Source organism: Hylobates moloch, unplaced genomic scaffold (genome assembly GCF_009828535.3).
Source record: "Hylobates moloch isolate HMO894 unplaced genomic scaffold, HMol_V3 SCAFFOLD_15, whole genome shotgun sequence".
Lineage (NCBI taxonomy): Eukaryota > Metazoa > Chordata > Mammalia > Primates > Hylobatidae > Hylobates > Hylobates moloch.
The window spans coordinates 3,817,606-3,843,579 of record NW_026652290.1 but is presented as its reverse complement, the minus strand read 5'-3'; the positions used below and the strand labels follow the sequence as shown (position 1 = coordinate 3,843,579).

The 25,974-nt window shown below is 58.2% G+C and overlaps 1 protein-coding gene and 2 pseudogenes across 2 annotated transcripts; all 3 read right to left on the bottom strand.

The window, feature by feature from the left end:
• Nucleotides 1–259: 259 nt before the first annotated feature.
• Nucleotides 260–7,265, bottom strand: LOC116483738 (uncharacterized; annotated as a pseudogene).
• Nucleotides 6,400–8,080, bottom strand: LOC116483736 (uncharacterized; annotated as a pseudogene). Its single transcript, XR_004252350.2, has one exon. The product of XR_004252350.2 is annotated as an uncharacterized LOC116483736 (transcript).
• LOC116484111 (septin-9-like) lies at nt 8,065–22,514 on the bottom strand. Its single transcript, XM_058429097.1, is given in 9 exon segments — nt 8,065–8,457; nt 9,618–9,669; nt 13,712–13,808; nt 14,072–14,167; nt 15,950–16,067; nt 17,132–17,269; nt 17,671–17,752; nt 18,181–18,309; nt 22,229–22,514. Coding segments are annotated over 9 exon segments (1,119 nt in total). The 5' UTR covers nt 22,500–22,514; the 3' UTR covers nt 8,065–8,321.
• Nucleotides 22,515–25,974: the final 3,460 nt, after the last annotated feature.

The window sequence follows — 25,974 nt, the reverse complement described above, 5'->3', positions numbered from 1 at the left end:
GATTCAGCTGCAACTTCTCCGAATCCCAGTGGAATCTGAGGCTTGCCCGGAAGCAGCAGTGGGCGCCGCGGGGCAGGGCCCTGGACAGGACCCACGGAGAGCTGGCTGGGGGTGTCGAGAACTCTCTGCATCACATGTCTGTGGGGGCCGCCTCACCCTGCTAAAACCGGACGATGCTGCAGCGCCCTGCTGGGAGTACAAGGCAGAGGGTGCAGCGGGGAGAGCCTAGGCTAAACACAAACCTGGGCTCCAGAGCCGCTCAGTGGACCCGGAAAGGGAGCAGGCACGGCCCACCCTTCAGGGCTCCCGGGGGAGCTAATGTGATGACGGACATAGAACCTGGTGCAGGTGGGCGCTGGCTCCACGGTGGCTCTTGGCTTGGGTCAGAATTCATCCCGCCCGGGGCTCCTTCTTACCTCTCTCCCCTGAAGTGTTGAATGATGACTACATGGTGGTCCTCATCCCCATTTGTCAGATGAGCTCACTGAGGCTCCCACCGTTAACCCCAGGCCCAAGTACACGCAGCAATTCAGGCCTCTAGCCCAGCCCCTGGGCTCCAATCCCACATTCTCTCCACCTGGCTGTGTCCCCGGGCCTGGGACTGACACCAGCCATCCCAGGGGCCCCTTGCATCTGCCTTCAGCCCCTCTCTCCCCTCACCTACCCCCACTCTGACCTCTGGGGGGTTCCTCAGTAAGCGATCTGTGAGGAATGACCTCCTGGACTCTTTCACATGGACCCAAATTCAAGAAATGCCAAGCTGAGCCAGGTGCAGTGGCTCATGCCCAGAGTCCCAGCACTTTGGAAGGCCAAGGTGGGAGGATCACTTGAGGCCAGGAGTTTGAGACCAGCCTGAGCAACACAGAGAGACCCTACCTCTACTTTTTAAAGTTATTTATTTTTATTTTTTGAGACAGAGTTTTGGTCTTGTTACCCAGGCTGGAGTGCAGTAGCTTGATCTTGGCTCACTAAAACCTCTACCTTCCGGGTTCAAGTGATTCTCCTGCCTCAACCTCCCGAGTAGCTGAGATTACCTGGGATTGCAGGCGTGCACCTCCATGCCCAGCTAATTTTGTGTTTTTTTTTAGTAGAAACAGGGTTTCACCATGTTGGCCAGGCTGGTCTCGAACTCCTGACCTCAGGTGATCCATCTGCTTCAGCCTCCCAAAGTGCTGGGATTATAGGCATGAGCCACTGTGCCCGGCCTACTTTTTTTTTTTTTTTTTAATTATCCAGGCTTAGTGTCTTACACATGTGGTCCCAGCTACTCGGAGAACAGAGGCAGGAGGATCACTTGAGCCCGGGAGTTCGAGGCTGCAGTGAGCCATGATCACACCACTGCACTCCAGCCTGGGCAACAGAGGGAGACCCTGTTGAGTCTACATGGGAAAAGTGCTCAAAAAAACAGATATTTTAATAAACAGGGTCAAGGAGTGACTTTGTGCCTGACCTTCTGAGCTCCAGGAGACCTTCGTGTATGTGACTCTAAGAGTTGGCAGGCAAGCTCTCCAAAGATGCTTTGCCCATCCATGAGCCTGAAGGCAGAGACCAGAGACTCGATGGGAAAGAGGGGAGGGGTGGGAGCGGGAAGGAGAAGGGGAAACCAGTCCTCGGCCTCCTCTTGTCTCTTCATTTACAAGAGACTATTCCACCATGGGCTTCTGAGCCATCCCAGTTGCTTCTTGCTCCTTCTAAGTGAGTTTGCCAAGTACCAGGTACCTCTGTCATCTGGGAGGAGGGACAGGGACGGCCCAGCCAGTCGCTGCACGGACCCCCACCAGGCCTCCAACTGCTGCCCAGGTGACAAGAGTAAGAATTTGGAAATCATCATTTCATTCCATATGTTGAATATGATGGAGTACTATATAGCTGTTCAAATTATGTTTTCAAAAAATAATTTCGATTATCAAGTGATATGCACAATCAGAGCTTAATTTTGGAAAAACAAAAAAAAACAAATGTTTGCAGAAGCGTTTTGTTTTAACTCCCACGCACAGGCAGACTGACCGGCAGGGGTGGAGTTCCATGCCTGTTGTTGCTCTTGCCCTTCTCTATTTTCCCAACATTCTACAATGGACAGGCATTGCTTCTATTATCAGAGAAAAACCAGAGCATTTAACTTTTTGCATTTTACTGAAGGCCAAGGCCTTCGGGAGGAGCAGGGAGCCTGGTGGTACGGGGTTGGGTGGGCAGTTCCCAGAGGTCTGCAGCCCAGCCCAGCCTGGCCCAGCCTGGAATCAGCCCGAGGAACACAGCTTACCTGGGACTCTCCGAGGAGGACCCGAAGATTTAGGCTCCGTACAAGTGACATTTTAATCAATGACTGTCCCATGTGCAGGCGCCAGCCCAGCGTCCCCTATGCAGCTGGTTCTGCTTCTCTGGCCCCTCCTGGCCATGCCTTGAGGCAGCTGCAACATCTGTAAAGCATTCCTGGTCCGGACAGGAGATGCCCCTGTGCCCTCCACGGATTCCCACCATTCAGGACACCTGAGCTGGGCCCAACCTCGGTGGAAGCCTCTCCCCTCCTTGCTTCCAAAAGGATGGGAGGGGAGGGGAGGGGAGGAGAGGGAGTAGGGGGGCAATGGGAGGAAGACGGGGTGCTCTGCTGGGTTCTGCTTTCGAAGCCTGCTCCACCTACCTTTCCACCTACCTGGACACCCTCACCTGGGCTCCCTGCTGGAGCAGAAAATCCCCAGCCACTTTCTGGGAGCGCACAGGGTGGGATCCTCACAGCACAGAGTGATTTTGAAGCCCTCAGGGGCACACACCTTCCTCCCCTTCCAGTCTCCTGGGCAGCAGCCCAGCACCCCCAAAACCAGATCCAGCGGGATTTGGAGCAATGCATGGGGACCGTTTCCTCCCAGTTACTGCAGTGGTAAAAGGATGCCGCACCAGGAGGGAGACCCGAGGCTGACACCCCAGGACCAGGGCTGGGGGGGGGGCATCACAGGGGGCTTTGAGTGTCTTCCTGGGGTATTTATTTCTCACGTTTCCCATTGTGCACGCCACTTTTGTAGGCAGAAAGTAGTGTTTTAAAATGTGAGAGAGTTGGCCAGGCGCGGTGGCTCACACTTGTAATCCCAGCACTTTGGGAGGCTGAGGTGGGCAGATTGCTTGAAACCAGGAGTTCAAGACCAGCCTGGCCAACATGGTGAAACCCCATCTCTACTAAAAATACAAAAATTAGCTGGGTGTGGTGGTGGGCGCCTGTAATCCCAGCTACTTGGGAGGCTGAGGCAGGAGAATCACTTGAACCTGGGAGGTGGAGGTTGCAGTGAGCCGAGATTACACCACTGCACTCCAGCCTGGGCAACAGAGTGAGACTCTGCCTCAAAAAAATTAATAAAATAAAATGGGAGAAAGGACATGCACATCTAAGAGGAGGTGCCAAGCACAGCCCCCACCCTGTGGGCTCACTGGGTTCCCATCCGGCTTTCTCCCAGCTACATCCAGGTGGAGCTGAGTGGAGCCCACCTGCCAGCATCCTCACCTGGCCCCTGCACTCCAGGGGATGCAGGGACTCCTACAAGGCTGGGTCCGGAAAAACCCAAAGCCTGCTTGTTGATTTTACTTTCTTTCCTGGCTTCAAACCTCGCGGCCTGGAGCAGGGGAGGAAGCAGGGACACAGGTCTCCACAGCCCCCATGAGATTCCCCACTTCCCATGCAGGAGCTCAGAGCCAGTGTGAGAATGGGGCCTGTTCTCGGGGCCTTCCTGCTCTCCCTGGGTCCCTCCCTGGGGACGACCTGGTCCGTGCAGCTCCTTCAGAACCTCTGGGGTTGAACAAGTGTAGAGGCCAGGGCTCCGAGAGGCAGGAGAAGGGGTGGGGTGGCACGGGGATCCCAACCAGGGTGGCCAACTTGTCCACTTTGCCCAGGACTTTCCTGATTTTAGCACTGAAAGTCCTGTGTGCTTGGAAAGCCCTCATTTTCAGGCAAATTGGAACAGTGGTCACTCTGGTTCTACAGCAAGAGACTTGCTCGGTTGGGTGGCAAGAGGGCCTCCCTGCCAGCATCGCTGGGTGGGCGGTGCAGGGTGGCTGGGTACTGGGGATGGTCTGGTCGATGAGATGACCATGGCATAGGGGGCAGGGAGCTGGCTGGGTGTGGTTTAGAGGCACAAGATGACTAGGAGGATCATGCTGGCCAAGTGGGGAGGAGCTGGAGTTCTGAGGCCAGGACTTGGAGAGGATGGTCGGTCCCAAAGAGAGCAGCCGCTGGACAGGCTCCCTGTGTGCAAGGATGGACAATGCGGGTGAAAATGCAGACACTTCAGTCTGTAGGAAGAGGGCTTCAAGGCAGAGGGACTGCCAGGAACTCCAGATGGGGGAGAGGCAAAGCCATCACAGCTGGAAGGGCCTTAGTGGTTATTTAGATCCTTACCTTAATGACATCTGCAAAGACCCTCTTTTGGAATCAGGCTGCAGGCTGGCACCCTGACTCACAGGGGCTGACCTGACTCTCAACCTGCCTGTGCTCACGGCAGACACCGGCCCATGGCGCAGAGGCTCCACCGGGCCAACGCCCATCAGTTCATTCAGAGGAACCTGTCTGCTTTCTCCAAAAGATGCAGAAGTCAGGTGCCTGGCAGAAGAGCCAGGGGGTGCCCAGAGAGGCTGAGACAACCCCAAGTTTTGGTGGCAGAGTCAGCCTGGAACCCAGACCTTCCGAGTCCCAAATTAGGGCTTTCCCACTCACCACTCTGCTCCCCGTGTTGTCCTGGAGGTCCTGAAACAGGGGGGCGGAAGGGGATGTAGGGGTCCAACAGCGTCTCCCACCTCACCAAATTCACATCCATTCAGACCTTAGAATGTGACCTGATTTCAAAAAAGCATCTTTGCAGATGTCATGAAGGTGAGGATCTAAATGAGATCGAACTGAATCAAGGTGGGCCCTAAGTCCTGGAAGAGTGCCCTCTTGGCCCTCTTGACCCTCCAGGACAAAGAGAGAGAAGGCTGTGTGAAGACAGAGGCAGAGATGGGAGTGAAGCGGCCAGCAGGAGCTGGGGGAGGAGACAGGATCCTCCCCTAGAGACTTTGGAGGGAGCGAGGCCCTGGCACACCTGGATCTCAGACCTCTGGCCTCTAGAACTGTGAGAATAAATTTCTGCTGTTTTCAGCCCCACTGCATGGTTGTCTGTTAAGGCAGCTGCAAGGCACTAATACACGTGGGAGAAGGGATCCGGGTGAGGCCCCTTCTGCACACACCAAGGGCATCCAGACCAGAGCTCCCTGAACCTTACTTCCTAAGCTCACCTGCAAAGAAAAGCTCACTCAGCCAAGGCTCTGAGTTCTAATCTATTTGGAGTCAAGTTCTCTTGGAATGAGTTAGGTTGGCATAAAACAACCATCAAATACTGACCAGTCCGGAGTTCAATCTAATATAAATTTCCAAAAGAAAAACTTACTGTCAGCCAGGCATAGTGGCTCACGCCTATAAACTTCAGGAGGCCAAGGCAGGAGGATCACCTGAGGCCAGGAATTTGAGATCAGCCTGGGCAACATAGTGAGATCCTATCTTTATAAAAAATGAAAAAGTTAGCCAGGTATGGTGGTGCATGCCTGCGGTCCCAGCTACTCAGGAGGATTGCTTGAGCCTGGAAGGTAGAGGCTGCAGTGAGCTGTGATTGTGCCACCGCACTCCAGCCTGGGTTACAGAGCAAGACCCTGTCTCAAAAAATAAAACAGAAAAACTTATTTTCAAGGATACACTAACTAGAAGCAGCTCCCAGCGCCCCCTGTGGACGCCCTTCAGATCTCCCACTTTAATGAAAGTGTTCAGATCTACCACTGGCTTTTGTCATCTCCGCTGAGTGCTTCTCAAGCCCTGGGAACCTTTACCCCAAGTAGACTAAACAACCCCCAGCAATCGCCTTGATGCTATTCTCACTCTTCACAGTGCTCTGGAATTATAAGTTCTCAGGGAGTTTGTTAGTTTTAAATCTTGGGAGTCTGAATTCAAGATCTAACCTGGCCTTACCTTTTCTTTCTTACCTTTTTTTTTTTTTTTTTTTGAGGGGGGCTCTTCCTTCTCCCCCGGGGTGGGGTGGCAGGGTCTTGTTCTTGCCCCCCGGCCACCTCCTCCCCTGGGGTTCACGCAATTCTTCTGCCTCAGACTCCCGAGTAGCTAGGACTACAGGTGCACACCACCATGCCCAGCTAATTTTTGTATTTTTAGTAGAAACAGGGTTTCACAATATTGGCCAGGTTGCTCTCAAACTCCTCACCTTGTGACCCACCTGCCTCAGTCTCCCAAAGTGCTGGGATTACAGGCATGAGCCACCACACCCAGCCTACCTTTTCTTGTCCATGCTTCTCGCCCACCTGCAGCTGACCCCAGCCTGTCCCGAGGCCCAAAGAACTGCACTTCAGGGGCAGAAAAAACATTCTCACTCAGGAGCCTTCTGGGTTTCTGCATTTGAAACATTTATTTCAGGGAATACATTTTCAATACTTTGTCATTTATACAAAAAGAGACAAATTTCTCGGGAAGCACATAGCAAAAGGCCATTGAGGAACAGAGCCTGATGAAACGAATGATTTTTCAAAGTCTGGTTACAGAGAAGGAAAGTGAAGCATCTCAAGGCTGGGATGCTGCTGCCCACCCCCCACCCCACCCTGCCACCAAGTGACACTGAGGCTGGGCGGGCCGCATGGCCTGGGCCCTGGCGCTGGCCACTCATTTCCTTCAAAATCTTGGTTTTGGCAAAAACATGGCAAGTTGGCAAGTAAACTGTCTCGCCAGTGGGGATGCTGAGGGGTCCTTTCTCTCTTGGGTGGGGAGGGAGTCAGACGCCCAGTGCCCCAACTTCCAGGCACACACTCACACTCCCTCTCGCTGACCTTCTCCTGGCTGCAAGCAGCCAGCCCAGTGCCTGCAGATGCACCCGGTGATGTGTGCACCTGTGTGAAGTCTCATCAGGTCCCTCTTTCTCCCCAAGAGCAAGACAGAGAACAGGAAGCAGGAAGGGACTTTGGTCATCTGTGCCCTGCAAAGACAGCCCCCACAGGTCCCCTCGTGCGGACAGAGGGTGAGGGGCCGGGCCGTGCTGCCATGAAACCTCACTCTTCAGCTCACTGTGGACTGTACACCCCTGACGCCCGGCCTCTCCTTTCTAGGGGTTCGTTACCATGGGCTCTGAGGGGAAGGGCCTAGGCAGGGGTATGACAACAGAGTCAGGTTCGCCTGGCCTCCCACCTCCCCAGGTCACAGAGTCAGTAAGGCCTGGGCCAGGAGGGGTGAGTGGTGGGGGTGGCTGGCTGGGCATTAATGTAACCACAGCCCAGTCTTGGGCCAAACCCAGACACTAGACAGACAGACGGACACGCATACAAATGGACACACACACACTTCCCTGGTCACTTGGGTGGGGCAGGCGCCAGGCAGCTCAGGCCACTCTGACCAGCCCAAGCCACGGCCCACATGTGCCCTCGCCAACCTTCCTTCTGGCACCTTCCATGGCTCCCTCCCTCAGCTCCTCCACCAGACTCACTTGCTTGGACCTTTTCAAAACGGGGGGATGAGGGGGTGGGGGTCATCTCTCCTTTTTATCCTCAATCAGATCCCAGCGCATCAGCAGCACCTGCAGCCCGGTGGGAGGGGGTGGCATGAGAGGGGGAGGGCAGGGAGATGAAGACGCCTCCCTCATTCCAGCCTGTCCCCGCAACTGGCCGAGCAGCCTGCGGATGGCTGAGATAAAGGCACTTTCTGCTCCAGGAGGAGCAGCTGCCAGGGGGCTTGGAGTGGCTGGGCAGTCGGTGGCAGGGGACCCTGTAATTTTCTACCCTTAGTAACAGGGCAGGGGTGGGGGCTGAGTGATGGCCACGCCATGTGGCGGGCAGGGGGTCCAGGTGTCCCTGGTGGGCTCCATTCTCCCCTAGGCTCTGACACACTCCAGGGGACAGGGCCGATGGGGATGGAGGGGAGCGTGCAGCCCACTGGGACCCTCTGCATGTGCGTGGCCTGGCCCCCACCCCAGGGCCTCCGGCACTGAGAATCCCACGCGGACGGATGATCTGCACACCGAAGCTGCTCTTCTGAGCCCGCGGGGAGCCAGGCCTGGGGACGGAGGGTCACATCAATTCAGTGGGTGCTCTCACCCCTGCTTCTGGCTCCAGCACAGCCTCCGCACAACCTGGGGGAGGCTGCGGGCTCATCACTGACTCACTCGGAGGGAGGCCCCTTCCCTTGTTTCCTGGCAGCATGTGGAAGGGATGGGGAACGATGACAAATGGAGAAAATCATATAAAACGGGGCAGTGGGAGGGCCTGGGAGGGACGGAAAAGACTTGGGGGCAGGATCCCGGGGGTGGGCAGGGCGGCGTCTACATCTCCGGGGCCTCTGGCTCCTTCTCCTCCACGCCGTTGGCCATGGCACTGCTGCCCTCGTTGAGGCGCTTCACGCGGTAGGCCTCGAAGTGGATGCTGCTGGTGATATCCTTGATGTTCTGCATGTGCGTCCTGGGGGCGGAGGGGCGGGTCAGTGAGGTGGGGGCCGTGGGGCCGGGGCAGGGGCCCTGCTCAGTCTGCCTGGGACTCAGGCCCGCCTGCCCCCACTCCCCATCCTGACTGCTTGGCTCCCCATGGGGTGCCCCAGGCCCACCATGTTGGACCAGATCTGGTACACATTTTGGGGGGAAGGGTCAGTGCCCCGGTAAGCCCAGACTCGGTCAGAACACACATATTCCAGTGCGTGTGTCTCCCTCTGGGTCCACCCTATGGCTGGTCCAGGGCCCAGGGCCAGTGCACAGACTCAGAGGGACAGGGCTGGAGCGTTCTTGCTCCAGGCTGGTGTCCAGGGTGCTGGCAGGGTGGAGGCAGTGGGTGACCACCGGCCTCCAGGACTATGGCCTGGGGCAAAGGGCTGGGTTGCCCTTGTCCTCAGGAAAAAAAAAGTCCTGGGCTCAGATTTTCATTCCTCTGCAGCTCAGGAGGAATAATCTGGAGAGAGGTTGGAAAGCCCCGTCTCCCCACGATGCAGAACAGCTCCCGGGATCCCCCCACCCCTGCCCCCGCCAACCTGGAGGCCCCTCCTGTTGATAACATTCCCATCACCCATGCCACCTGCTTGCTGAGGAAGAACCTAAGAGCCCCTGGCACCCCGGAAGGAGCCCCCCCACCCCGTTCACCTGCCCGGGCCAGGGCCCGCACTCTAGGGACCACCCACCCGGCACCGTCTCCAACGGGGCTTCCCCTCCTTGGCTGGACTCAAGGGAAACAAGGAGAAGCCTCAGCCGGGTGAAAGGGGTAGGGGTCAGAGGCTACTGGGGTCGGAGCTGGAGACACCCCACGCTGCCGGCAGGGCCTGCACATGAGGCCTCACTGGGCCCTCAGTGGCCACTGGGCAGCTCTAAAGGGCCAGGCCACGGTGGATCAAAGCTCAGCCTTCCCATCCAGCCAACTTCGCAGGGGTTACAAAGGATCTTCACTGCTCGCTTCATTTCCCAGTGGGCTTGCTTTTTAGAAGATGGGCGTCCAGGATATTCCCGAGGGCAGGGCAGGCCGGTGGCAGGTGCGCCCACTCTGCCCAGGGCTTCGGCCCCACACCCACTGCCCCCACCTGCTGTAGGGCCCTCTTAGGGGTGAAGCCGTCAGCCCCACCCAAGCACCCTGTCTCTCACCTGATGAGAAGGTCCCGCAGGTAGGCAAACTCACAGTGTGTGGTGTTTTCAACTAGGAGAGGAGACAGGAGGGGCTTGAATGTCCCGGTGGAGAAGCTCTGCCCGGACCCCACCTCTCTCCCCATGCCCAGCAATGCTGGTGCCAAAAGCAGAGACTGAGGGCAGCCCCATGGGCAGGAGGGCAGAGGAACCACCTGTTCTGCAAGTGAGTATAGGACACCTGGCACTGCTCTCAGTCTGGGGGATACTGGGGTGACCAGTACCAGCTCCTGCTCTCCAGAAAGTTCCTGGCTAATGGGAGATGGCACAGTGACCAGGCCAATAGAAGCATGGAAGGAAGCCACAGTGGAGAAGCCAGGGCAGTGGCCCCCACACCACTGGGGTGACCAGGGAGAGCAGGATGTCCCAGCAGAGGCCTGGGCTGCTGGGAAAGGGATGAGGCAGGCATCGGAGCTGGGATTGTAAAGAAAACCTGTGGCCCACAGGGTGTTACCCCCACGGCCCCATCCACCTCGCGTGCGCTCAGAGCACACACACACAGGGACACACACAGGGACTACATACTGTGGACGACCATTCACAAGCTCAAGAATCAGCAAAGCTAAACATTGATCAGGGACACGTGCACTTCACACAACACAAGCCCAAGCTCGGGACAGTGGCCACTTCTCAGGGAGACTGGGCAGGACACCACAGGCACCCACAAGTGCCCTCAGGCTCAAGTTGGCCATCTCAGAGTGGTCATTTTATTGCTGTGCTTCATAACTCCTATATGAATGCACGGTGCCTGGCATGTGTAACAGAAGGCCTTTTAACAAGGAGGGCAGTGAACGGCATCACTGGAGGTGGGGAGCCGGGCAGGGAAGGCAAAGACACCCGGTGCCCTCCCATGTGATGAATTCCGTCTTCACACACCTGCAAGTGTCTCTTGTGATTCTTTTATCCCCATTATCTTACGAAAATGGGGCGTAGAGGCCGGGCACCATGGCTCACGAGGTCAGGAGTTCGAGACCAGCCTGGCCAACATGATGAACCCTCGTCTGCTAGAAATACAAAAATCAGCTGGGCCTGGTAGCAGGTGCCTGTAATCCCAGCTACTCAGGAGGCTGAGGCAGGAGAATCACTGGAACCCAGGAGGTGGAGGTTGTGGTGAGCCAAGATCACGCCACGGCACTCCAGCCTGGGCAAAAGAGCAAAACTTCATCTCAAAAAAAAAAAGGCATAGAGAACGCAAGAACTGTGTCTGTCTGAGCTCCACAGCTCATAAGGCAGGAGTGGGATTCAGACCCCATACAGCTGGCTCCAGGCTGCCCCATCGCCGAGCCACATGGCTTTTCCCCAAGTTAAAAATGTCTGGTTTTTACTTGGTAGGCCAGCAGGCAGGGCCAGGGCCTCCACCTTGCCCAGCCCTCAAGTGCTGTCAGTGCTACGCCAGTTGCCTTTACCTAGGCCCTCCTGCCATGGCCCTGTGTAGGGCGCTGTCCACAATAGAACCTCCTGCAGACTGACCAGCAGCACTCTCATCTAACACTGACAGGCAGCGAGAGCTGGCAGGAAGAATGGGGCTCTCAGGCTGGAGCTGGAGTGTGTGATCGCTGCTCCCTGGCTCAGGCAAGTTACTCTCATTCCCTCAGTTTCCTCATCCATAAAATGTGGATAATAACATTACCCACCTCCCAGGGACATGAGGATTGAATGAGTTCATGGTATGATCAATTACACCCCACATTTCTATTGACAATACTTGGGGTGGTTTCTAAGGATGGGAAGGGTACCTCAAGATGCTGTTCACCAAGTGGGACAGCACAGCCCTTACTAGCCCTGGTGTCAGGTCAGCTATGAACTCATGGGGCCCCTGATAAAAAAACCCATCAGTGTTGAAGGCACGTTTCCAGGATCCTCATATAAACTGCTGGAATGTGGGCCCCACCACCTCACAACTGTCCTGACAGGTTCCAGGCTCTTCCTCAGCTGGAGCCGGTGGTGCTCAACAACGCACAGGTCAGAGAGGTGCAGGGACCTCTCTTGTGCCTTTCCTGACAGTTTCTGTCGCCGGCCCCCTGCAATACTCAAGTTGGCCACCAGGGTGCAGCAGAGGCACGCCCATAGCAAAGCCGCAGGCCCATCCCAGGCCCATCCACCCCTAACTCTCCTAAACCTGCCTTTCATAAAAAGGGTCCTAAACAGCAAGAATTCTTTGGGCAGAGAGGAAGAGAGGAACTGCAGGCAGGGGGCCAAGGGGAGGCAAGGCAGCCTGACACCACAGGCGGACACTGGAAAACACCCAAGCTGCACCCAGCTGGGCAGCTCCCGCAGGGTGGGCCCGGCAGGGGCGGTGGTAGGGGAGGAGGGCAGACAGGGCAAAGGGCCGCGTGCCTCTCCACACCCTCCTCCAGGCATGAACTCCCATCTCGAGGGAGTCTGGTGCAGGACTGGAGCTGTAGCTTCTAGAGCCGCCTCCCGTTCTGGGTCCCTTGGCAGGTTTTCTGCTCACAGCACCTCTTCAACTCTGCAAGGAGGGTGGGTGCGGGGAGCTCTGGACATGAAATGAGCTAACCCATGTCAAGCCAGCGGCACAGGAGCGTTCGATGCCACCTGGTAATTGTCATTATGACCATTTTCTTAGAGCAACAGCTTCCCAAAAAGCTCTCGTGGTCCTTGGGACAGTCTCTCAACTCACTGAAATCTTGGCACACTGCACCCACTTTGTGGATGATGCAAACTGAGGCCCTGGAAAATGAAGAGCCTTGTGCTTCCGGCTCTGCTGGGCCTTTCAGCCAAGTGCTCTCCCACAGCAAAGTGGCTTTTCCTGCTCCATTTCCCTCTGCACCTTCCCCTCGTCCATTCTAATGAGAGAGGAAGGGGAAGGAAACGTTGGGGCCCATCCCTCCCGGGGTGTCGCCGCCAGGAGTGGGTTGAACTGTGGCCCCCCAGGGGCTCCCATCCATTCAAAGACATGGTCAAGGTCCAGGCATTGGACCCATGACTGTGACCTTACTTGGAAAGCGTCTTTCTTTAAAAGATTCATTAAGGATCTCCAGATGGGATCATCCACTTAGGGTAGGCCCTAAGTCCAAAGACAGGCATCCTTATGACAAGAAGGAAAGAGGGCGGGCTTGGTGGCTCACACCTGTAATCCCAGCCCTTTGGGAGGCCAAGGTGGGCAGATCACCTGAAGTCAGGAGTTCAAGACCAGCCTGGCCAACATGGTGAAACCCTGTCTCTACTAAAAAGACAAAAATTAAGTCAGGTGGGTGGTACGTGCCTGTAATCCCAGATACTCGGGAGGCTGAGGCAGGAGAATCACTTGAACCCAGGAGGCAGAGGTTGCAGTGAGCTGAGATGGCACCACTGCACTCCAGCCTGGGTGACAGAGCGAGACACTGTCTCAAAAAAAAAAAAAAGAGGAGGAGGAGGGACAGGACAGAGACACAGGGAAGAAGGCCCTGTGACAATGGGGCAGAGATTAGAGTGTGTAATGCTTTACAAGACAACCAGGATTGCCAGGCGCCACCAGAAGAAGAAGGCATGGAAGAGGCTGGTCCTCAGGGCCTCAGAAGGAAACAGCCCCTGATTTCGGACCTCTGGCCTCTGGAACTGTGAAAATACATTTGTGTTTTTAAGCCCCCTCGTTTGGGCTTAATTAATTGGTTACAACAGCCATAAGAGACTAAGGTGTGAGGGTCCCAGGAACTTCAGCAGGGCGAGGGTCCGAGGGTCCATCTGGCTCACAGAGCTACAGCCCACCCTTTTTCTCGGCCCAGAGAGGGTGGGCGATTTGTCCAGGGCCACACAGGTGCCTATGAAAGAGGCTGCACCAGGACCCACAACTTGGCGGCCCCCATCCCAGCTCCTGTCTCCCTGAATCTTTCCCTGCCCGGGGGGAGGTCCGGGGTGGAGGCACCTGCACAGGCCACTTGCCCTCTCACTTTCCCAAGGGTTGAGTGGGGACAAGGAGACCCCTCCCTCTGGGTGGGGCAAGGCAGTGGATGAGGTTCCACCAGTCCCTGGCTCAGGTGTGGCCCACAGGCTCTGGGGCAGCAGAAGAGACTGTCTTCCCATCTGTCTGGAGCCCCGGCGCCTGCGGCAAGTACCTTCGATGGTGCCCCACTTGGTCTTCCTCCCAAGGATCCTCTTGCCGTTGACCTGGTACTCGTGGTCACTGCCCACCACAGCAAACGGGATCATCTCCTGGGGAACGGGCAGACAGCATTGGTTACACATGTGCGGGAAGGTGATTCCCTCCCCTGGGCCCCTGGGAGGAGCTGCCCTGAGCCTGGGGTCCCCCAAAAACGAGAGCCTCAACCTGACAGCACTGGGTACAGACACCTGGGCTCAGTGCCCTCTGGCCCCAAGAATATAATCTCATGGCTTAAGGTTCCCCCAAACCCCACTCCACCCTTCAGCAGGAACTAGGGGTCCCCTGGGAACAACATCCTGGTGGATCCACTCACCCGGAACTTCTCATTCACCAGCCGGTCCTCTGAGTCCTCGTCAAACTCCTTCTGGGGGTACACGTCGATGCCGTTGGACAGCAGGTCCGCGGTGATCTGGGGTAAGGAGGGAGAGAGATGGGCACAGCCCTGTGGCAAGCTCTGCCCGCCGGTGTTTGCCACAAGACCTCCACACTGTGAGCTGCCCCAGGCTCGGGTTCAAGGGCAGGCTCTGGGGGGCTGTGACCCCAATCACCTCCAACTCTTGTGCCTCCTGGGGGGAAGAGGGGCAGCTGCAGGTGCACCTGCTGTCCTGAGCGACGCTGCAGCACCCCAGGGGCTTTCGGTCATCGCCCTGAGCACCTCCCACCTCTCTTCTCCTGCTCATCACATCCCCAAGAAAGTACTCAGGGTTACCGAGACCTCCCCTCCTGAAACTTCCTAAAAAACCCTCGTCACAGCCCCCGATTCCAGCAGGGGCCCCTCCTGCAGCCCAGCCAGCCCCCGCCTGCAGTAACCTCTCAGTTCCCTGCCAGCAGCCCGACAGGGGTACGTGCAACAGAAACATCCCAGTGAATGGCCGCTCGCCTGCCCAGGCACAGACCACAGCCCACGTGGAGCCTCCAGCAGACATGCCCACTTTGTGTGGACTGTCTTCCCCTGCACACGCTGGGAAGGTTCCTGCCGCCTGGCCCCAGGACAGAGTAGGTTACAGGCCCCACCCGCACCCACCGAGGCAGATGCGGTGCCGGAGCCCAGGCACCTCGGTTTCATTTTGAAAGGCTCCCCATGTGGCTCTGATGTGCTGCCCTGTCAGGAGGAAGAGCCCAGGGCTGCCCTCTTGCCTGGATGCCCCTCCCCATCCCACAGCAGGGGCCTCGGACGGTGGCGGAGAAGGTGGTGGCAGAGACCATCCCTCTTGCAATTTTTTTTTTTTTTTTTTTGAGATGGAGCCTCACTCTGTTGCCCAGGCTGGAGTGCAGTGGCGCAATCTCGGCTCACTGAAGCCTCCGCCTGTCGGGTTCAAGTGATTCTCCTGCCTCGGCCTCCCAAGTAGCTGGGATTACAGGCGCCTGCCACCATGCCGGGATAATATTTTTGTATTTTTAGTAGAGATGGGGTTTCACTATTTTGGCCAGGCTGGTCTCAAACTCCTGACCTCAAGTGATCTGCCCGCCTGGGCCTCCCAAACTGCTGGGATTACAGGTGTGAGCCACCGTGCCTGGCCCAACTTCTCTTCCATCTAATAAAAACCAGGCAGGGCTGGGTGAGGTGGCTCATGCCTGTAATCCCAGCACTTCGGGAGGCTGAGACAGGAGGATCCCTTGAGCCCAAGGGTTAGAGTCCAGCCTGGGCAACATGGCAAAACCTCGTCTCTACTAAAAATACGAAAATTAGCCAGGCGTGGTGGTGTGCATCTGTAATTCCAGCTACTCAGGGACTGAGCCTGGGAGGTGGAGGCTGCAGTGAGCCATGATTGCACCACTACATTGCAACCTTGGCAACCGAGCCAGACTCCTTCTCAAAAAAAAAAAAGGGCATAAAACAAGGTGGGCCATGTTTCACGGCCCCTCCTCAGCTTCACTCCCTGGAAGAGCGATTCACCATCTGCCTGGTCCAGGTCTTCTCCAAAACCCCCCTCAGAGACTCTCCTGGAGAACTGGCCCTCCCTCCCACAAAGCTGCTTTTGAGATATGGGGGAGCTGGAGAGGCCATCTCAGGGACGGCCCCCAGCAGCCACCTGGGCCAGGGATCACCAGGCCAGCCACCCACCGGGAAGAGTGACCAGCGTTCGGTCTCCCTGACTGTGTGACTCCTTTAGACTGGGTGGCCCCTGCCAGGCCTGCAGCGTCTCCAGGTTGCCCAGAAGGGCTGGGGCAAGTGGAGATGGAACCCTACCCGCTGTTTGAAGTGGACCCTCTCCTCCAGGGTGAGTGTGTCAGCCTTGGCGATGACAGGGACGATGTTGACCACCTTGCTCAGGCGTTTCATAAACTCGATGTCCAGGGGCCTGAGGCTGAAGCAGAAGGATGTGTGTGAGGCTCATCTGGGGGAGCGGGGCGGTGGGGGGGGCACCCACCTCCAAGCAGGTGTCGACACTCTCAGGTGCTGGCTCGGGGCTCACGGGGGTCTCTGCTGGCAAGGACGCTGTGAGTGTGGGGCAGAGGTGATGCCAGAGGGTGGGCTCGAACACTCCGGCTTGGGTTTTCCCACAAACTCTGGTTGAGGCTCACTGCCCACCAGCCAGGCTCCTTCCTGCACCTGGTGCCCACAGAGTATGGGTTTCCCCAAACCCCGGGGCTTCCTCTGCCCAGGGAAGTGCGTCTGGGCCAGCAGGTGCGAAGGACCTTCTCCACCCACCCACGCCGACAAGCCACCCACGGCTGCCTCCACCAGCCGCTCCTGCTGGCCTCGGGTCCACCTCCTCCCAGCCCTGGCTCAGGGAGGGCCACAGGTGTCTGGCAGGGGGTGCACAGGGAGCTGAGGACAGAGGGTCTGTGAGGCCACGAAGAGTCCACCTGCCAGGGCACATGCAGCCTCCTGCCCTTGCTGACCTCTAGGGGCAATGTCAGGTGCGGACAGAGCCGGCGGAAGGAAAGGCTCTCACCAAGGCCAACAGCAGCCCCATCCAGCCCGGGAAGGGGCCAGCACTGATGTCTGTGCTTCCCGTCTAAGAACGCACCAAACCCTCTGAGGGGTCCCATGAGGCAGGGCCCAGACGAGAAGATCAGTCACCACTACGGGTGCTTGGCTGGGGGCTCCCACTCTACCTGCCAGAGCCTGGCCTGAGAAGGCAGGACACAGACCACCAGGCTCCAGAACAGCCCAAGGCCTGCCTGACCCTCAGCTCCCCAAGACGCAGCTGAAGGATGGGGGCTGGGCAGGACACGGCATAGCCGTCAGTGTGAGGCTTTGGAAGTGCAGACATGGCACACCCCCAACTTCACAGCCGGCGGCCACGGCCCCTGACTCAGCCCCTCTGTGCCCAGCAGCAGGGCAGACGTCACCGTCCAGCAGTCCCAGGGGACAGAGGGAACCCAGGGCACCCGGCATGAGGACGCCGACACCGCAGGGACCTACGAGTGGCCAGTGGCGGGGATGAAGTAGAGGCAGCAGTGGACGCGGGTGTCCGGGATGCACTTCTTGTGGTTGATGTTGACCTCCTCCTGCAGTTATTTCTCGTACTGGTCATTGATGAACTTCATGATGGGCTGCCAGCTGCGTGGGGGATGGGGGACGAGTTAGCGGGCACATGGGATGCCCTCCCCAAGCAGGTTGCGCATTCCCAGGACTCAGAGCCCAACACCCCACCTTCCAATGCACGCCCTAGGAGGTCTGGCTTGCTGAGCAGAGATGTCACAGCCTTACCCTCGGCCTCCCAAACCAGCCTCCCCGGGCTGGCCTCAGGCGGTGAGTTGGGGACAGCAAGATTCCCCAGGTAATTCTGCTTTGGTCCAGAATTTTCAGGTCCCTGAGACGTGTGGCTTTAGCAGCACGTCAGGCCCCAGGAGGTGGGCCCTGCACCCCCGCGGGTGGGGAAGCCCCTAGGGCTGACTCTGGGTGGGGTCCAGGGAGCCCTGAAGCCCCCGCTAGCGCTCCTCCCCCTGGAGGGGCCTCACCAGTTCTCGTTGTTGATGTGGTCCCCGAACCCTGGTGTGTCAATCACTGTCAGCTTCATCCGGACGCCTTTCTCCTCAATATCTGCACAGAGCCACGCACGCAGAGTCAGAGGGGAGACGGAGGACCCTCACAGACACCCCACACCTGACTGACCCCGGGGCAACCCCAGGTAGGCAGCGATGACAACCAAGGAGACACTGGGAAATTAATGGCCTTCCTCAGCCAACTCGGGCACAGGCCGGTGATGGTTCCCCTGGGAGCCCCTTGCCTGTGACTTTTGATGGAAAACTCAGTTGTCTGCGGGGAGCTCAGTGTGACGGGGCCCACAGGGGTCCGGGACACACTGATCCCTCACGGCCAGAGCCCCAACATGCTCAACATGCCGGGGATGGTGGGCACCCCCAACCTGCCCCTGGCCACTGATTGTGCATGATGGTCTTGACCCCCAACCCCTGTGCTCCAGGAAGGCAGGGGCGTCCCACATCCTCAGCCCATCCCCAGCCACTGACCGTGCGTGATGGACTTGATCTCGATGGTCTTGGGGATGCGCTCCTCCGAGGTGGGCTGCACCGACTTCCGGCTGATTTTGGATTTGAAGAGGGTGTTGATTAAGGTGGATTTACCCAAGCCGCTCTGCCCTGGGGAGAGGATGGGAGGCCGGTCAGGGGTCTCTCTGGAGGCCAGCAGGGTCTGCACATGGGACCCCTCCCGCCCAGGCACGAGGCTCTCCAGCCTGAGATTCAGCAGTGCCTGGGCTACCCCTGCCAAGCAGCACCTGAGGACTTCGCCCTTGAGCCGGGTGTCCAGTGACTGTGTAAACCCACACAGCCGGGCTCTGGTGCCAGCACAACCCAGGCCACAGTCCTCTCCTGAGAGGTGAGCCGGGCCTGGGAGAGTCGGCATCTCTTGTGCCCCTTGTGCTTTCTGGACAGGAGGTCTCCTGGTGGCTCAGACTTTGGACAGGACAGAGGCCGGGCTGGCGGAGGAGCCCAGGGCTGCCCGGGGTGCAGCAGGTGGCCGGGATTCCTGCAGCTCACCAGGGTGGTTGGAACCAAAGCCCAGGTGTTCGAACTGCTCCTCCCTGACCGGCCAGGGCCTGGGCAAGTCACCTGACCTCACCGTGCCTCAGTTTCCTGATCTGCAAAATGGGATAAACAGTCCTTTCCCCCGTGGAGCTGATGTGAGCATCAGGCAGGCTCACATGTCCCATGGGCTCCGTGGGGCCACGTGCTAGGGGGTGCTGGCCTGCAGGGTGGTGCCACTCGAGGGACAGTGCCCGTGTGTGTGGACAGTCAGTCCACAGGGGACTGAGACAAACGAGAATGAGGAAGTAGCATTCATATGCAACACAACACACACAACTCACCTCAAACATACCTCTCACACATACCTCACACACAACTCTCACAACACACACGAACAACTCACATATCTCACACACACACACACACACACACACACACACCACCCCCCTCCAGACTCGGAGCCCCATTGCTTTACCCTGCACAGAGCTGCCTTGGGCTACGCTAGCAGCACACCAAAAAAAATACCCTAGGCCAGGTGCAGTGGCTCACGCCTGTAGTCCCAGCACTTTGGGAGGCCGAGGCAGGAGGACTGCTTGAGCCCAGGAGTTCAAGACCAGCCTGGGCAACACAGCGAGACCCTGTCTCTACATCAAAATGTAAACATTGGCTAGGTGTAGTGGCGAGCGCCTATAGTCCCAGCTACACAGGAGGCTGAAGTGGGAGAATTGCTCGAGCCCAGGAGTGCAAGGCTGCAGTGAGCTAGGGCCATTGCCACTCCAGAGTGACAGTGACCCTGTCTTTAAAAATCGGCCGTGGGCAAGATGGCTCATGGCTCATGCCTGTAATCCCAGCACTTTGGGAGGCCGAGGAGCATGGCTTACTTGAGGTCAGGAGTTCGAGACCAGCCTCGCCAACATGGTGAAACCCTGTCTCTACCAAGAAACACAAAAATTAGCCAGGTGTGGTGGCGCATGCCTGAGGCACGAGAATCACTTGAACCCGGGAGGTGAAGGCTGCCGTGAGCCAAGATCATGCCACTGCACTCCAGCCTGGGCAACAGTGAGACCCTGTCTCAAAAAACCGAAACACAAAAAACACCCTAAATTACACTGATGTTCTGACTTTGATAACACCTTTCTAGGAAAAGTGTGGGCTCCCGGGAGGACAGAGGCTGGTGCTGGGAATCCCCGGCCTGCACTGTTTAGTAGCCCAAGGACGGACACTCCTCGCCCACCTCTCTCTGTCCACCAGGTCTGTGTCCTGGCCTAGCTCAGGTCAGGAGTTATGTCAGTGTTCCAGCCATGGCACCTTAGATCTAAGAGATGCCAACTGGGATACTGTAAGGTGTATCCCTTTATTATTGTTACTTTTATTATTATCATCACCATCATCACCACCCTTATCATCACCACCATCCCCATCAGCACCACTATCACAATACCATCACTGCTACTACCATCATCCCATCACTCCCGTCATCATCACCACTTCCGTCACCCTCATCACCACCAACCACTGTCATCACGATCACCATCACCAGCACCACCACTACTAACATCATTACCCCCATCAACACCACCATCACCCACATCACCACCACCACCATCCCTACCATCTCCACTATCACCATCACCCCATCACCACCATCATCATCACCGTCATTACCACCCCCATCATCCTCATCACCACTGCTGCAACTTCTCGAACAACCACAACCTGTTGGGGACCCTGCCCGGGGCCTGCTCGCTTGATCTCACTTTATGGGATGATCCCATTTTATGGACGAGGAAGCTAAGGCTCACAGAGGAGGAGCCCAGGGGAAGACACACAAGCCTCACCCCGCTGAGTTAGGACTGAGCCAGGATTCTCCCCGGGGTCTGTGGACCTCCAAACTGGCGCCCCTCCACCTTGCCTGTACCTCTGCAGGTGGGCACGGCTGCCATGGGAGGGAGGAGGGAGGAGGGGGGAGAGCAGAGCTGCCCCACGTCTTGTTCCTCACTCGGCATCCCTGGGAGAGAGTGACCTTGGGGGGAATCAGGACCACTGCTCTTCTCAGGGTTGAAAGGGCAAAGAGGCCCAGACAGGTGAAGTGGCCTCCTGTGCACCATTCCCAGAGGGCAAGGCTGTCACAGTGGCAGCCGAGGGAGGCAGCGAGGGCTGCTGGGCTGCCTCTCCCTCTCCTTGGGGCCAAAGCTGGGGAAGAAGGCTTGTGCCATGGCCAGGACCCAGAGGTTCCCAGGTCCTTCTCACCCTGTCCCTGGCTAGGGAGCAGAGCAGCCCCTCCCTAGCCCACAGAGGTGAATCCCAGCCTGGCCACTGCCTTTGGGCCTCTCCCCTCTCTTTCTCTCCAGCCGTCTTCCCGGGAGGCAGCCCTGAATCCTCAGGGTACAAGCATGTCCCCCACAACAGGCAGAACAGGGTGGGGGCCGTAAGAGGGGCCCCCACACCTCCACCCTCCCTTGAAGCAGACTGTCAGCTTCCAGGCAGCTGTGAGCACAGCGGGGCCACAAGCAGTCGGGTCCCATGAGGCCACAGGAAGCAGAGAGGACACCAAGACCCCAGGGGAGCCAGGGCCCAGATCAGTGCAGAAGAGGAAAGAAAGGTGTCAGGCTGGCAGGTGTGGGTTTGCGTTCACAGAGCTGGGCAGGAAGGACGTGCACAGCTGGCAGAGGTCGGAGAAGCAGGCCCGGCCTGAAAGGTGCCCAGACACCTTGCAGAAACCCCGCAAGCTCACCTTTGTTTAGGGTGTGAGCTGGCGGGGGCACTTCCCCAGACCCCTCCCCGGACCCGGTAGAGTGGGCAAAACACAGTTCTGGGAGTCAAAACGGCGGCTGCGGTTCTGTGCCCTGTGAGCTAAGGAAACTCAGCAGCCTTCCCTGCGCCTTGTTTCTGCCTGGAAAACGGGACGCCCCCTTCACAGGGTCACTGTGAGGTTTGAATGGGACCTGGGGGGCTTTGGAAACAAGAGGCAGCCCACCGTAGACTCCAGCCCGGCCCCCTCACCCTGCCCAGGTTGTACTGATCGACGACCTCCCGTGGTGACCTCCAGTTCTCCGGGGCCACCAGGGTGTGCTGAAGCCATGAGGCCCCAATTCCAGGGCAGACGCTGAAGCTGAGCTTCTGGGAAGCCTCTGTCCAGGCTGCGGTGGGGAGCCTGGAGGGCCAGGCTGGAGCAACAGTGAGGGGACAGCTGCCACAGAAACTCTCTGCACAAGCTGAGGTCATTGCTCAGAGGCAGCGACCACTCATCAGGACCTGCTCCAGGCCGGCCTGGGCTCCCCAAAGTCATCTCAGGGGTCCTGGATGTGCAGGACGGGCCCCTCTGAGGAGCCGCTGGAGGCTGCGGGCTCCTCCCAGGCGCATGCATGCACACGCAATGTCACTGGCAATGCAATCCGTCCTTGAGGTCGGGGTTGCTGCCCCATTTTACAGAAGGGAAGACCAAGCCCGAAGGCTTGTGGACCCGCCCTGGGGGCTGAGGCTGGTTTCCGGCATGGGCAAGGGTTGAGTGGCAGGCAGGGTGAGGACTCACCGACCACCATGATGTTGAACTCGAAGCCCTGCTTCATGGCCTTCCGGCGCATCTGCTCCAGGATGGAGTCAATCCCCACGTAGCCAAAGTCCACCGGGGCCTTCTCATTCCGTGGTGCAGGCGCCTGCTTGAGCCCGGCATCTCTGGGGGTGTCGGCCATGTCGCCAGCGCAGCTGGGAGCCGCCTCAGTGGCTGGGGAAGGAACAGCAGAAGAGTTAGAGCGAGACAGGGGCTCACACACAGGCACCTGCCAGGTGGATGTCACACCCATCCTTGGATGGGGAAACTGAGGCACTGAGGCTCAGAAAGGCTAAGCGACTTGCCCAGGTGACCCCTGAGAATTCCCCTGGGTGGATGCCCCGGGCAGTGGTGTCCTCTAAAAAGCTGCCATCCTGCAGCCACGCTGCCTCCCCAGCAAAGCTCCATCCCCAGACTCCCAAGGCCAGGCTTTTTCATCTGCTCTTCTAGGAGCTGTGCCAACCTGGGGGTCCCCTCCGCTCCAAGGCAGGGCTGACCCTGAACTCCTGTCTCTGTACCCTGGAGGGCTGCTCAGACAAGGGTGGAGGGCGCTCTCCTCTCCCTGCCTCCGGCCACCCAGGTGGACCTGGCCCTCTCCTTCACCCCCACTCAGATTAGCTGCACCGCCTGCTGCCGCTCAGAAGCCTTAGAGGCCAACCCAGGAGCCAAGACACAGGAGGGACGGTCTTGTAAGAAAGGGGGATAGAACCAGCGTCAGTCCCCGCCTCCCACATCCCCATGGACGGTCTTGTAAGAAAGGGGGATAGAACCAGCGTCAGTCCCCATGGAGTTGTGTGTTCAATCCCATACAAAGAGCGGCAGTCCTGGCGGAAGGAAAAATGCTGGGTGCAGGGCGGGTGCCTGGATGCAGAGCTGCCCCTGGGCGCATGGAGGGGAGGGGGCGCCCGCACTACATCTGCCTCCCCCTGGACTGACCCAGGCGGCCGTCTTGTCTGCCTGGCCAGACACCTGCGGGCTGCACACCCACAGGCCAGGACCAAGTTTTACTCTCGGGTATGTGGGGCACGTGGGGCTGAACTTCCCGAAATCACTCAAGCCTCTTCTGTCTGTAGGTCCCTTCGATGGCCCTGCTTCTGGCTGCTGTTAAGACACCACACATGGGTCAGAGGCCTGGGGCTGGGGGCGGACACCCAGAAGACGCCTGCCGAGGACCCAGGTGCTTCCACTCAGTGGGGTTCCAGGGGTACCCAGGATGGGGCTGGTTCCCATCAGGGCTGGCTGGCACACGGGCCAGGTCCGAGCACACCCCAGACTCGCCACACACACTGGTGCACGTGCATGCGCGTGCAGACAACTCGCTGGTCACAGAGGCAGTGCCTCTGCTAGTCCCCACAGGCTGGAGCTGCCCTCGGTGGCCCTCGGCTCCCAAGCAGGCTGGGTGGCTGCTGTTCTGGGCCCCCCTCCCTGCTTGGGCCCGTGTAGGCCCTGCTCTGCCTGCGGGGAGACTTTTGCCCCATCCTGCCTCCCAGGGAGGATCTGACCTCAGGCATCCCGAGCTGAGACAGGGACCACACAGCACGCTCCCAGGCAGGGCCCCTCCCGCCGGCCCTCAGGGAGGGGAGTGGCTTTTCCCTGGGACGGGTGGGCACCCAGCAGGGGCAGCCACAGGGGAGTGGAGCCGGCGCAGGAGCCAGGGCCACAGCACGGGAGGCTGCAGGGGGCACATCCCCCGTGACAGGCACGTGAGCAGCCCTCCCAGGCAGGAGGCAGCCCTCCCGGCCCACGCCCACTCCTCACTCTGCCGAGAAGGTGGGAGGCAGACTTCCAGGCCAGGAGGGGCCGGGGGAGACTTCAGTTCAAGTGCCCTTCCACTTACTGGGCAAGAACCGAACTCAAGAAATGCCCACTGAGCCCCCCGGCTGCACCCCACGTCCCCAGTAGGCTCAAGCCATCCCTTTCGGCCTATTTCACCGGAGCGGTCCGAGGGTGTCGCAGGGAGGCTCCCCAGGCCTGAGGCATCAGAGGTGAGAGAGGAAAAGACTCTGGAAGCCAGAAACTGGGGGCTGGTTTATCCTCACAGGCACCTCCCCATCTTCTCAGCTTCCACAGGGCACAGAATTCTTACCTTATGGAATTGGGGGAACAAAGGAACAATATAATTCCTTGTTGGGAAATGCCAAGGGGGGTATACACGTCTCCATTGCTGACAGCAATACCTACAGGCGGACCTGGAGGCCAGGGCTCCTCTCTCTGTGCCCCACGTGGCCCCCACCCAGGCCACGCAGCCTGGAAGCCTTCGGGGCTTTGCTCCTGCTCCTGCTCCCCCTTCGGAAATACTCTCCCCTGGGCTTCCAGAACCTTTAAATAAACAAAGATGCAGCGCTGCAGCTGGCCATGGACCGTGTGGCTTTGGGGCCGCTTCCTGGAGCCAGACATGGGGCCTTGCCTTACGGGGCAGCAGTTCAGCCCCGACCCACGTGACCGAAAATTGCTTCCATCTGCCTGTGGGTCTGAGCGCCATTTTGCCCGGGACTGGGACCAGCCCCTACCCGCCTCTACCTCCCCCCAGCATCCCTCCACCCTCCCCAGCAGGACCTGGGGGGAGGCGCTGCCCCCTGAACTCTCCTTTCTCACCCCCAACGCCCCTGGAGCCCAGAGCGAGGGAGGGGCTGGCCTCGGCTGCAACTGGGCCCCTCCACAGGCAGCAGCACTCACTGCAGAAACTCAAATCAAACCAAACATCCTGCCCACCAGGGGCCCTGCTTGAGAAATAATAATGCAACACAGCCGAGCCCCATCTTTGCCATTGACGTAGTGCAGTGGCTGGCCTTCTGCACAGGTGAGGGCCATTCCTGCAACCCCTCCCTCGAGAGATGGCCTTGCAGGCCCCGGCTGGCCCGCAGGCAGGCACGGAGAGAGCAATGCAAGAGCTCACCTCGCTCTCCTACGTGGCCAGGTGAGCCTTCAGGTCTGCCTTCAGGATCCCCAAGTGGGAAAAGCAGAGACCCCCATACCCAGAGACACTTTCATCCTGGCCCCAGGACATCAGGTGCTCAGGCAGCTGGAAACAACGGTAAAGATCACCCACTCCATTGTCTGTGACCACAACACTGTCCGAGACCTGTGCCGCTCAGCCTGGTAGCCACTGGCCGCGTGACTTTTCCTTTTAATTGTCATAACATTTACCACGGTCACTATTTTGAAGTGTGTAGTCCAGTGGTGTCAAGTACATTCACGTTGTTGTACAACAAATCTCCAGAACTTTTTCATCTTGTAAAACAAACTGTCCTCATGAAACAACTCCCCAGCCCCATCCCCCAAGCCTCTGGCAACCTCCATTCTGCTGTTTCTGTGAATCTGACTATTCTAGGGACCTGGTATCAGTGGAATCCTACAGGATTGTCCTTTTGTGACCAAATTATTTCACTTAGTGTAATACCTTAAAGGTTCACCCACGCTGTCACCGCAGGTATCCTAACTTCCTCTTTCTGGCTGAGTCAAATTCCTTGTATGTTCCACCCTTTTTTTTTTTTTTTGAGACGGAGTTTTGCTCTCGTTGCCCAGGCTGGAATGCAATGGCGCGATCTCGGCTCACCGAAACCTCTGCCTCTCCAAGTTCAAGCAATTCTCCTGCCTCAGCCTCTCGAGTAGCTGGGATTACAGGCACCCGCCACCACGCCGAGCTAATTTTGTATTTTTAGTACAGACGGGGTTTCTCCATGTTGGTCAGGCTGGTCTCGAACTTGTGACCTCAGATGATCCACCTG